At 40.5% G+C, this 14,237-nt stretch overlaps 1 protein-coding gene across 1 annotated transcript in view; it reads right to left on the bottom strand.

The window, feature by feature from the left end:
* Positions 1 to 2,378: 2,378 nt before the first annotated feature.
* Positions 2,379 to 14,237, bottom strand: part of LOC127846161 (myelin transcription factor 1-like) — a 97,411-nt gene continuing 85,552 nt past the window's right edge. The window contains exons 18-19 of the mRNA XM_052377337.1: positions 5,542 to 5,666; positions 2,379 to 4,432 (exon numbers count right to left, since the gene is read on the bottom strand). Of these exons, the coding sequence (XP_052233297.1) occupies positions 4,172 to 4,432; positions 5,542 to 5,666 (386 nt within the window). The 3' untranslated portion in view covers positions 2,379 to 4,171. The remainder of the gene's footprint in view (positions 4,433 to 5,541; positions 5,667 to 14,237) is intronic.

The following is a 14,237-nucleotide window of genomic DNA, read 5'->3' as shown; positions in this document are numbered from 1 at the left end:
ATTTCATGAACATTGGACCAAAAATGTGACTTCTAGAGTGTTCACATGTTTTCACTATATACATATAGAGAAAACTGCCCCCCCCCCCCCCCTGGCGGCCATGTTTTTTCACTCATCTGGACCATTTTCGAACTCGTCCGAGATATCAATGAAACCAATGTTTTGACCAAGTTTCATGATGATTGGGCATCAAATTTGACTTCTACAGTGTTCACAAGGTTTTTCTTTTTTTTGACCTAGTGACCTAGTTTTTGACCCAGCATGACCCAGTTTCGAATTCAGTTGAGGTATCAATGGGACAAATGTTCTGACCAAGTTTCATGAAGATCGGAAAATAAATGTGGCCTTTAGAGTGTTCACAAGGCAAATGTTGACGGCGCACGACGCACAACACACGGCGGACAAAAGGCGATCACAAATTCTCACCATGAGCACGTTGTGCTCAGGTGAGCTAAAAATGTATTCATCATAGAAATCACTTACAAATACAAGCCATTAGAATCTGCTTTATTAACAATAAGTCATGAAATGAACACAAAACACTTAAACTTATTGCACTTACAACATTGCACATGACAAAAGACTATAAAACACTTGAAGAAAACAAATGTAATAAATAAAAACCCTGGAATGATACAATTTAAGAATTTTCAATATAACACATAAATGAGCATCACATATGTAAAAGTAATTAAATAAATACATATAATAAAAACAAGATCCTTCATTGTAAATATTTAAAACAAAAACAATACAAACAATAACAGCATGTATAGAGATTGCACGACATAAGCACAAACACAAAAAGTATAAAGTATGAATGGTTATCAGTAAAACGAATCATTAAAATATACATACATGTGTACACATGTACATAAACATATCAGCATGTCCTTTTGATGGTATTCTTACATTCTGAAATCTCTCAAGCCAATAAGAGTTATTTATAGAACAAGAATGCTTCTGCAGGCTCAGCATATTTTTTAAAGAAAGATTTGCTTTTCAAACATTCTGCAAACAATTGATACATTCAAGAACTCTGTTTTGTACTATGATAAAACATTCGTGTAAAACACTAAATAATTGAATATACCAACAGCAATCTTTTTTATACAGTATGTGTAACAGCGTTTTGCTACAAACAAGTACTCCAATAACGACATTAAAAGACATGAAATATAACTAGATTCTCAAGGATAATCCTAGATATCTTAGATTGAAAAAAAATATGTTAATACATGTTGTTCTCATATTCATAATTGTTATAGGGCAAATTTAAATAATACTGGCATTATCCAACAATCATAAAAACGTGTGCAAAACACCACCATCCATGACAATTTAATTTCAACAATTTTAAAATGCCCTTCTTATCTCACACTTGTCACATCAACCATTAAAAGTGTTGTTTTTTTACCAAAACGTGACACATCTTAAACTTGAACCCTGAATTGTAGTATTTGTTAAAATACAAGTTAGTATAATATATAGGCAGTCTCTGGAAATCTGGTCTTAATGCATGTGCGTAAGTATTTTCCAAGAATATCCTTTGCACACTGGACATGTTGATCTGGAGTGTTACTTTACCAACAAATGGTCCAACATGCATTCAGCCTGGTATTCCCACATAATATTTACACAGGCCACCAAGTACATGTGACAGTAATGATCTGTTTTTATATTCATTCTAGCTAAAGGTATTAACAGTACAGTGAACATTAAATGGAAATAAAATACTTTATAGCTGGTAAAACTGCATGGAAATAATCTAGTTTCATGATTAAGTGACAAAGTAGCAATTTGGAAACACTATGCTTTATCAATCAGTACAGCATTATATTAAATATTACATTTTACCATAACCTTCACACATACTGTTGAGGTAATCATGAACATTCAACAAAATATAAAATAACATTTAAACATTATTGAACATAGTACACATTTTTTTTAAATCGTCAACACTGTACACATCAATATTTATTGTTATAAATTGTAAACTTCTCAACAAATTCCCAATGACATAACTTGGTCTAAACAAGTTACTCTTTTGAAGCTATAATGCCACAACCTGAACATATTCCTCATAAATATTTGTAGTATCAAATGTCAATGAAAGGGGGGGGGGTAACAATGTACACTGTACAAGTCTCCAACAATACAAAACAAAACCTTGACCCAATCGGCCCCAAATACAACCCCATGCTAAATCTGCTTGTCAGCGAGAGTTGGCCCCAAATGATATCTCTCAATAAAGCCTGTATCTTACACACACAAACCATTCTAGCACAACTTCACTGTCCTTACATAAGTTATTGAGCACAAACTGTTGTCTATTTTAACAAAGACCCAGGGCTTACTCTGCCATTCGCCAAATTAGCCAATTTGGCCACACAAAAATTGCATTTGGCTACAAGGTTTTCTACATTATCACCCATAAAATATCCAAAATAATAAGAATTAAGACATAAAAAAGTAAATTTGGCTACACAAATTTTTGAGCCAGAGGGAGCTCTGAGACCTTGACAAAACTGGCACCAAATGCAACACCATGCTGGAAATTCATACCAGCGAGAGATGTGAGTTTTTGAATGCAAACGTTTACCTGATTTTCCTAAGTACAAAAAGGGGCTTTATTCTGCAAAATTGCAGCTCAGGGTTAGGGGCCTTAGCATGCTACATTGCAATATGATCCCAAAGGAGCGTGTGAATATTCAATTTGATATCTGTAGCAGTGACAGAGACATGTACCGTAATTACTCTATGTTTTCGGACACTTAAAAATATTTATTTTTTTTCGTGTCCGAAAACTTAGATACAAAAAATATTCACAAAATACAGGTGTCCGAAAACTTAGAGTCGAAAATTGAAGTGTCCGAAAATAGCCTCAATTGTATAACGACTACCGGTAATAGCACGTGCTTGTAAAATACCATGCTGTAAAGTATAAATTACAGTTATATATGTTTGCATTGCATTTTAAATCATTTTAAATGCTTAATTTATTTGACCGAAAGTTACTACAAGGTTGTAATTTGACCAACAAGTTCAAAGATAAGCATGTGATGTACCCATACTCGCTAGTATGAACCTGTTATTAACGCAATAAAAAATTCAAACTATGAATTCTTTGTTTGTTCCTTTCCGACAGTTGTTGTCTAACACCTTCCATTGTTCGTAAAACTTGCAATAGGGTGCATCACACTTTGAAGCGTTTAGTATTTGTCACAGTTATTTTACTGAGAAATGGTAGTACCATTGCGGTAGATAATTTAACTGTTAATTTGCGCTACCCCTGGCAATTGTCATAACGTTTATGCTATCGGGCGAAACCATTGTTTAATACCTGTTTACAAGGTTATTTACCCAATTACGCAAATGTAATGGTCGGTTGCCCTCAGGCATGCACCTGCCATGTTTTATGATGTTAATCTGGTTGTAAAACCCCATGATCAAAGTGTCATTAGATATCAAAAACAGGATAGAAATTGTGTAAAATAGCGCTGTGAAATATACTGTCCGAAAACTTAGAGACATTAATTATGGATGAAAACTGGTGTGTCCGAAAATTAAGAGTCACGAAAAATAATTATTTTTGCTAAAAAAAGGAGTGTCCGAAAACATTGGAGTAATTACGGTACTTGTAAGATGCAAACTTTTACCGGAGTTTCAACTTGCACAGAAACCTTACCTTTCAAAGTACAACAGGGGGCATAAACTTGCTTAAAGGTTGGTCCAAGCTATACGTCTTGGTCAGAGAATGTTCATAAAAATCCTGAACACATACGCAAAGTTTTATATAAATATTATTAGCTAATATAGAGATATAGAGTAGTTGCATACAAACTTTAACATTTATAAATTTTTAAAAAGGGCCATAAATCTGCTTATCAGTTCATAGTAATGAAACTTGGTCAGTGACCTAAAACAATGACTCTGAACACATGTGTAACATTTCAACTGGATACGTGTTGTAGAAACAGTGACATAACGAAGTTGTTTATTAACCTGAGCATAAAGAAGACACTGACGATGACCCGACATTAGGGTGTACGTATAGCTCAAACTATCCTGTGTATAGTCAAGATATTAAGGAAGTCAACAATTCTTTTTAAATAATATGGGCCTTGATAATAAGTGCTGAGTTTTGTTTCCTATTTCTAATCAGCCTTCAAGCCACCTGTATATCAGAGAGAGCTGTTTTGATTGTGTTATGCAAGAATGCATTCTCGCTGGAAACCCGAGACACAAACAAGTCGTTGATCATCATCAAACATTCATCAAAGTTCTCCTCCTTGAAGAGCTTATCAGGGGCAGACAACTCCACCAAACTGAGGCTGGCGACTATCTTACACTGGACATTCTGCAGATATTCGTGCAGTTGTCGATTCTGGGCACTGATCAAGGCAAGTTCTCGCTCATTTTGTTGTACCTGCAGGAAATAGAGGTCGAACTTTGTGAGAAATGTAAAGAATAGACAAATGAGATATACCTTGAATTAGCTCTCTAGCAGCAATACTTTTGAGTTACAGTTTACACACGTTTAAAAAATCTTTTTTTTTGTACACAAAAATTTAATATGACCCAACTCTGGTTGTATCATCATAAAAACATTGGAACCAAAATATGTCGGTGCAAAAGTTCACATGCTAGATAAGATGTTTGTAAAGGTTCAGCTCCCAAAAACCAATACATTTTTTACACACCACACAAGTAAACAAGAATGTCAACTTATAATGCAATTAGCCTCTGTATAGGTCTGGGTAACAGTTATCTGTAAAAGGTTATGTAAACACAGGTCTTCATATTGACGTTAACATAGTCATCATGTTTTCAAATAATTGTGCAAATCTCAAGTTAGGTCTGCAGGTAGCCTACCAACACAAAATGTTTTTGCATTACCGCCATCCAAACTCAGGTATTTTTTTAAAGAAATTGTATTTTAATTAAAATTTACAATGACCTTAAACTTGATCCGACTGACTGTCCCAAACAAGGTCTGCATGGTGCAAGCAACAACGGCACATAATGTCAGTCCAATGCCCCCATAATACTTATGTTATTGATTGAAAACCTTTTTTTTTAAGATGAATAGCAACAGTGACCATGACTGAAAGTCTCCCAAAAGAATCCAATGCTATTTATGCATTATCGCTTATAACACAAACATTTAAGCATGATAAACATACAAAACTTATTGTGCAGCAAATATTTTTCTATTTTTGCATCAGTGACCTAGACCATATGCTATCCAAATATCCTATATCCTATATATAGGCAACCTAAGCACACACTTTCAGTGCAATACCTACATCCAAACTCAAGGAGTCACATAACTGTAGATGACTATCCCATAACCAAACACATCCTGTTAAGTGTTAGTTTAGTTTAATTTAAACCTATTTAATTCAGCTTGCCTGCAATTCTTAGTGACTTTAGATGATATCTTGAGAATGTTCCAGGAGTGGGGAATAACCCTGAGAACTCTTAATCCCTATGTGCCTTAGCCACCAGAACCCATCCTGTTGCATGTACACCCACCTTATTTTCCATGCAGGCCACCTCTGCCTTCATCTTGATAAGCTGGGACTCCTCTGCCATGTTGGTTGCACGCAAGTCCTTGATATCCGAGTCCAACAGCTCCAACTCATGGTCCGCATTCAAATCTACAAAGTCCACAACACAAATGACTACATGTATTTGAATCTGAAAGGTTTGCAATACCTATTATAGGGTTCACAATACAGCACATATTAACATTCCAATCTGCAAGGTCCATACGCCCATGGAAACCCTGGTTAAAACAACCCCACACAATGTCCACATCAAATATAGCTTCACAATCTGCAAGGTTCACAGAACATATGACCATTCAGAACTGCAGGGAAAAAAACTACCAATTCAAACAAGAAAGTCAACACAAAACATAATCATGATACCAGTAATCAGCAAGGTCCCTAACACACAAGGGCATTCTAATCAGCAAGGTCCCTAACACACAAGGGCATTCTAATTAGCAATGTCCCTTACACACAAGGGCATTCTAATCAGCAAGGTCCCTAACACACAAGGGCATTCTAATCAGCAAGGTCCCTAACACACAAGGGCATTCTAATCAGCAAGGTCCCAAACACACAAGGGCATTTAATCAGCAAGGTCCCTAACACACAAGGGCATTCTAATCAGCAAGGTCCCTAACACACAATGGCATTTTAATCAGCAAGGTCCCTTACACACAAGGGTATTCTAATCAGCATGGTCCCTAACACACAAGAGCATTCTAATCAGCAAGGTCCCTAACACACAATGGCATTCTAATCAGCAAGGTCCATAACACACAATGACATTCTAATCAGCAAGGTCTCTAACACACATGGAGATTCTAATCAGCATGGTCCCTAACACACAAAAGCATTCTTATCAGCAAGGTCCCTAACACACAATGGCATTCTAATCAGCAAAGTCCCTTACACACAAGGGCATTCCAATCAGCAAGGTCCCTAACACACAAGAGCATTCTAATCATGAAGGTCCCTAACACACAAGTGCATTCTTATCATAAAGGTTCCTAACACACAAGGGCATTCTAATCATGAAGGTCCCTAACACACAATGGCATTCTTATCAGCAAGGTCCCTTACACACAATGGTATTCTTATCAGCAAGGTACCTTACACACACGGGCATTTTAATCAGCAAGGTATCTAATACATATGGGCATTCTAATCAGCAAGAATCCTAACACACATTGGAATTCTAATCAGCAAGGTCCATAATGCACAATGGCATTCTAATCAGCAAGGTCCCTTACACACAAGGGCATTCTAATCAGCAAGGTTCCTAACACACATGGAAATTCTAATCAGCAAGGTCCATAACACACAAAGGTATTCTAATCAGCAAGGTCTCTTACAAACAAGGGCATTATAATCAGCAAGGTCCCTAACACACAAGGGTATTCTAATCAGCAAGGAACCTAACACACATGGGCATTTTTATCAGCATAGTCCCTAACACACAATGGTATTCTAATCAGCAAGGTACCTAACACACATGGGCATTCTAATCAGCAATATCCCAAACACAATGCATTCTTATCAGCAAGGTCCCTAAATCTCAATTGCATTTTAATCAACATATTGCCTAACACACAAGGGCATTCTAATCAGCAAGGTCCCTAACACACAAGTGCATTCTAATCAGAAAAGACCTAACCCAGATGGGCATCCTTATCAGCAATATCCCAAACACACAATGGCATTCTAATCAGCAAGGTCCCATACCCACAATGGTATTCTTATCATTAAGGTCCCTAACACACAAGGGCATTCTTATCATAAAGGTCCGTAACACACAATGGCATTCTAATCAGCAAGGTCCCTTACACACAATGGTATTCTTATCAGCAAGTTCCCTTACACACAAGGGCATTTTAATCAGCAAGGTCCCTGACACACAAGGGCATTCTAAACAGCAAAGTCCCGAACATACAAGGGCATTCTAATCAGCAAGGTCTCTAATACATATGGGCATTCTAATCAGCAAGGTTCATAACACACGTGGGAATTCTAATCAGCAAGGTCCATAACACACGTGGGAATTCTAATCAGCAAGGTCCATAACACACAATGGCATTCTAATCAGCAAGGTCTCTAACACACATGGGTATTCTAATCAGCATGGTCCCTAACACACAAAAGCATTCTAATCAGCAAGGTCCATAACACACAATGGCATTCTAATCAGCAAGGTCCCTTACACACAAGGGCATTCCAATCAGCAAGGTCCCTAACACACAAGAGCATTCTAATCATGAAGGTCCCTAACACACAAGTGCATTCTTATCATAAAGGTTCCTAACACACAAGGGCATTCTAATCATGAAGGTCCCTAACACACAATGGCATTCTTATCAGCAAGGTCCCTTACACATAATGGTATTCTTATCAGCAAGGTACGTTACACACACGGGCATTTTAATCAGCAAGGTATCTAATACATATGGGCATTCTAATCAGCAAGGTTCCTAACACACATTGGAATTCTAATCAGCAAGGTCCATAATGCACAATGGCATTCTAATCAGCAAGGTCCCTTACACACAAGGGCATTCTAATCAGCAAGGTTCCTAACACACATGGAAATTCTAATCAGCAAGGTCCATAACACACAAGGGTATTCTAATCAGCAATGTCTCTAACAAACAAGGGCATTATAATCAGCAAGGTCCCTAACACACAAGGGTATTCTAATCAGCAAGGAACCTAACACACATGGGCATTTTTATCAGCATAGTCCCTAACACACAATGGAATTCTAATCAGCAAGGTACCTAACACACATGGGCATTCTAATCAGCAATATCCCAAACACAATGCATTCTTATCAGCAAGGTCCCTAAATCTCAATTGCATTCTAATCAACATATTGCCTAACACACAAGGGAATTCTAATCAGCAAGGTCCCTAACACACAAGTGCATTCTAATCAGAAAAGACCTAACCCAGATGGGCATCCTTATCAGCAATATCCCAAACACACAAGGGCATTCTAATCAGCAAGGTCCATAACACACAAGGGCATTTTAATCATGAAGGTCCCTAACACAAAATGGCATTCTAATCAGCAAGGTCCCTAACACACAATGGTATTCTTATCATTAAGGTCCCTAACACACAAGGGCATTCTTATCATGAAGGTCCGTAACACACAATAACATTCTAATCAGCAAGGTCCCTTACACACAATGGTATTCTTATCAGCAAGTTCCCTTACACACAAGGGCATTTTAATCAGCAAGGTCCCTGACACACAAGGGCATTCTAAACAGCAAAGTCCCTAACATACAAGGGCATTCTAATCAGCAAGGTCTCTAATACATATGGGCATTCTAATCAGCAAGGTTCATAACACACGTGGCAATTCTAATCAGCAAGGTCCATAACGCCAAGGGCATTCTAATCAGCAAGGTCACTTACACACAAGGGCATTATAATCAGCAAGGTCCCTAACACAAGGGCATTCTAATCAGCAAGGTCTCTATCACACAAGGGCATTCTTATCAGCAAGGTCCCTTACACACAAGGGCATTCTAATCAGCAAGGTCCCTAACACACAAGAGCATTCTAATCATGAAGGTCCCTAGCACACAAGTGCATTCTTATCATAAATGTTCCTAACACACAAGGGCATTCTAATCATGAAGGTCCCTAACACACAATGGCATTCTTATCAGCAAGGTCCCTTACACACAATGGTATTCTTATCAGCAAGGTACGTTACACACACGGGCATTTTAATCAGCAAGGTATCTAATACATATGGGCATTCTAATCAGCAAGGTTCCTAACACACATTGGGATTCTAATCAGCAAGGTCCATAATGCACAATGGCATTCTAATCAGCAAGGTCCTTTACACACAAGGGCATTCTAATCAGCAAGGTTCCTAACACACATGGAAATTCTAATCAGCAAGGTCCATAACACACAAGGGTATTCTAATCAGCAAGGTCTCTAACAAACAAGGGCATTATAATCAGCAAGGTCCCTAACACACAAGGGTATTCTAATCAGCAAGGAACCTAACACACATGGGCATTTTTATCAGCATAGTCCCTAACACACAATGGTATTCTAATCAGCAAGGTACCTAACACACATGGGCATTCTAATCAGCAATATCCCAAACACAATGCATTCTTATCAGCAAGGTCCCTAAATCTCAATTGCATTCTAATCAACATATTGCCTAACACACAAGGGCATTCTAATCAGCAAGGTCCCTAACACACAAGTGCATTCTAATCAGAAAAGACCTAACCCAGATGGGCATCCTTATCAGCAATATCCCAAACACACAAGGGCATTCTAATCAGCAAGGTCCATAACACACAAGGGCATTTTAATCATGAAGGTCCCTAACACACAATGGCATTCTAATCAGCAAGGTCCCATACACACGGTATTCTTATCATTAAGGTCCCTAACACACAAGGGCATTCTTATCATGAAGGTCCGTTACACACAATGGCATTCTAATCAGCAAGGTCCCTTACACACAATGGTATTCTTATCAGCAAGTTCCCTTACACACAAGGGCATTTTAATCAGCAAGGTCCCTGACACACAAGGGCATTCTAAACAGCAAAGTCCCTAACATACAAGGGCATTCTAATCAGCAAGGTCTCTAATACAAATTTTTCTAGTAAAATTCATTTTAATTAGTAATTACTTACCTGATATCATATGCTATTTACTCCGATAGGATCGTAATTTATCCGGAATTTTTCGTCCAAGGAATCCCACACTTTTTGAGAAACCCGTCTAGTAGGACAGAGCGGTCACATAGTGCCGTGTAGCCGCACAACCAAAACCGGACATTACCCATAATCCACTCTTATTCCAATAAAAAATATGAAATATTAGACGAAGAGCGGGGTGGGAGGTGGGACTTACCAATATCAGGTAAGTAATTACTAATTAAAATGAATTTTACTAGAAAAATTTGTTTTAATAGCTTAATTACGTTACCTGATATCATATGCTGAATTTGCAGCTGAGGCGGGAAGGTTCGCGAAAATCTCCCCATCACAGCGGAACCCATATCTCGGGTTCTCAGCTAATCTTCGTTATTACGGTATTAACTTAATTCACGGATAAGCGTAATATACCTATGCCGTAGGAGATACTACCGTTTGTGCAACCACAAGGGGGCCCAACAAATACAAGTTGTCCTGTTGGCACTCCAGAGAACGAAGATAAAAAGATGAAAAAGTAGTCTGATTCCTTCAGAAAGCAGCTTGAAGCACGTCAGAGAGTGGGGTATGATTAATATATGCCCACGAAGCCGACATTGCTCGTAATTCATGCGGTCTAATCTTAAAAAGGGATGAATCCCTTGATGAAAGAGAAGAGTAAGCCCTTTTTATAGTCGAGGCTACCCAACGGGAAATAGAAGCCGCAGACACATCGCCCCCCCCTTTTAAGGGAATGAAGAGTCTCTTACGAGAACTTCGAATAGACTTAACTCTACTAAGATAGAACTTCAAAGACCTGACAGGGCAGAGGAGTCTATCTTCATCTTCATTACCACAAGTTCTAGAAAGACTTGGGACCTTGAAGGGTTTAGAAGCCATAGAGGGGAGTTGATTTTTAGCAAGGAATCCTGGCTGACACAACAAGGTGACAGAGCCATCGGAGGAATCAAAACGAAGATGGCTTTCTTCGATAGAAAGAGCATGAATTTCACTTCTACGTTTGGATGAAGACATGGTAAGAAGGAAAACGGTCTTCCAGGTTAGGAACTGTAAAGAAGCCTGATTAAGGGGTTCATAGGGAGCTTTAACAAGCGATCCAAGAACACAAGCCAAATCCCATTTGGGGGTAAGAGAACGAGACACAGGACGTTTAAGTTCCATGGCTCGGATCAGTTCCGAAATGGCTGGGTCAGCACAGACTTGTGATGACTTACGAAAAGCCAAGGTATGCGAAAGCACAGATCTGTATCCTTTGATGGAGCTAAGAGAAAGTTTCTTATCATCAAAGAGATAGATTAGAAAATCCGCTATGCGTCTAGTAGAGGGATTGAGGGGATCAATTTTCCCTCGAACACACCAATTAGAGAAGAGTTTCCGGCAAGCATCATAGACTGCTCTGGTGGACTTTCTCCTTGCAGAGGCAACGAGCATTGAAGCCCTGACAGAAAAGCGTTTCTTCTGCAGGGATTGCTTGATAACGGCCAGACGTGTAAGTGGAACATGTCTAAATCCATGTGAAGTCTGCCTCTCTGAGATAGGAGATCTGACCTGTGCGGGAGTTCCCTGGGAAATTCGCACAGGAGACCAAGAAGGTCGTTGAACCAGGATCTCCTGGGCCACCAAGGGGCTATCAGCAGGATCCGGCAAGAGCTCACCCTGATTTTCCCTAAGATTTGGGGAATTAGAATGGGTGGGGGATAAGCGTAAGCGTCCAGTTGATCCCAATCGAACGAAAGCGCGTCTACCGCCCACGCTGCTGGTTCGTACACTGGACTCACATACAGAGGAAGTCTGTGGTTGTCTCTGGTCGCAAACAGGTCGACCAGTGGATAACCGAATGTGATGAATATCTGATTGGCCACTTCCTGATGAAGTGTCCACTCCGATGGAAGTAACTGGTGTTTGCGAGACAAACCGTCCGCCAGGGCGTTGAGACGACCTGGTATGTGTTTGGACAAGAGAGAGACGTTTAGGCTCTTGCAAAGAACAAGTAATTTCATTGTTTCCAGATACAGGGAGTGAGAGTGTGTCCCGCCCTGTTTCTGGATGTAAGCCACGACTGATGTGCTGTCTGTCGATACCATCACACAGGAGTCCCGAAGATGTGATTGGAATTGAGAAACAGCTAGAAAGACTGCTCGCATTTCGAGATTGTTTATGTGCAGGAGAGACTCCTGAGGAGACCACAATCCTGATAATGTCAGGCTGCGGGGTTCCAGGTGAGCGCCCCAACCTTCCATGCTCGCATCCGTTATGAGATGTAAAGACGGTTGCGGGGGAAGAAGCGGTACTCCTGCCAACAGGGTCTCCTCGTCTAGCCACCATTGAAGGTGGGGGACTAAGGACGGAAGGATGGGAATCTGTGTTAGCAGATTGTCTGGAGACCATTTCCATCGAGCTGAGAGATAGTGCTGAAGAGGACGTAGGAAGAGATATACATATCCCAACTGCACGAAGTCTGCTACAGAGCTCAGGATACCGTTGAGTGAGAGGAAATCTTGAGCTGTGATATGAGATTGGGACAGCACCCATCTGACCTTCAAAAGGAGGTCTGATATACGTTGCGGTGAGACCCTGACCCGATTGATGTGGGTCAGAAAATTCATTCCCAGGAATATGAAATCCTGAGAGGGAATGAGGTCTGACTTGGTTACATTGAGAAGGAGTCCTAAAGAGAGGAGCTCCTTCCAAGAGAACTCTAGGTGTAGCAGAAGCAGTTGACGATCGAGCTGGTGTAAGAGCCAATCGTCGAAATACTGAAGCAGTTGAACCCCGTGTAATCGGAGGTGTGCGCTCACTGCAGCCATGAGTTTGGTGAAAACTCGTGGAGCCGTGGCCAATCCAAAGGGCATCGCCCGAAACTGGTAGACCTGGCCTCGAAAGGAGAAGCGCAGGTACTTCCGGTAGTTGGGATGGATAGGAACATGGAAGTATGCATCTTCCAGGTCCAAGGAAACCCCCCATTGCATGGGTTTGATGGAGCGCCGAATGAAGGCAGGAGTCTCCATCTTGAAAGTAGGTTTGACTAGAAACGTGTTGAACACTTTTAAGTCTATGACTGGTCTCCAGGAGCCACTTTTCTTTTGAACAAGGAAAAGGCGACTGTAAAATCCTGGAGAACAAGGGTCGTGAACCCTTTCTACCGCCTGTTTTTCCAGGAGTCCGAAAATGGAGTCTGGAAGTTGTGGATGTGGAGATACCAGATCTATTGGGACGTGAGAGAGTGGGGGCCTTTTTTCGAATTGAAAAGTGAGGCCTTGTGTGACAAGAGAATGAACCCACGCGTCCGAAGTTATTTGGAGCCATCGATTTGCGAAGGGCATAAGTCTGGCCCCGACTGGTACCTCCGGCATCAGAGGTTGTGGCGGTAGAAAGGGGTATGACCTAGGGCTGACCTTTAGGAGGTCCACCCTTGCCGGAAGAAGGATTAAATGACTTCTTGTCCGCATTGGGTTTGCCCTTACTCCAATTTTGTTTTACAGAAGGCTTCCGATAGGAAGTTGTTCTGTTCTGAAAAGGAGGCCTATTAGTGGGCTGACGTGGAGCAGACGGACGCTTAGTAGGGAAACTGTCCCTTTTAGCGTTCTTGGCCGGTGGGGCTCCTGGGGGCTTAGAAGCAGGGCGCTTAAAAACCACAGGGCGCTGGCCAGAGTTGCTCCTAGCTAAAGAGGCATGTATCTGATCTTCACGATCAGCAGTAAGTGCCGACTGTATCCTCCCTCCGAAAAGAGACTCTGCTGTTAGTGGAGCAGTTCGAAGGGAGTTTACGCCTGTTTCCAAAAGGAAATTATTGGGCAAGGAAGAGAGGATGAGGTCTCTCCGAAGCCTTAACATCTCAGACATAGAAGACGCAGCATTGTGAGATAAACACTGCGTAGTACGTGAAAGATGTATTAACAAGGCCCGGAGCTCCTCTGGGATTGAATCAGAGAGCTCCCAAACCAAGTCTAAGGCTGTGGCTGCCATGAGATCTAGCTGG

This window comes from Dreissena polymorpha, chromosome 9 (genome assembly GCF_020536995.1).
Source record: "Dreissena polymorpha isolate Duluth1 chromosome 9, UMN_Dpol_1.0, whole genome shotgun sequence".
Classification (NCBI taxonomy): domain Eukaryota; kingdom Metazoa; phylum Mollusca; class Bivalvia; order Myida; family Dreissenidae; genus Dreissena; species Dreissena polymorpha.
This window is presented reverse-complemented; position numbering and strand designations above follow the sequence as displayed.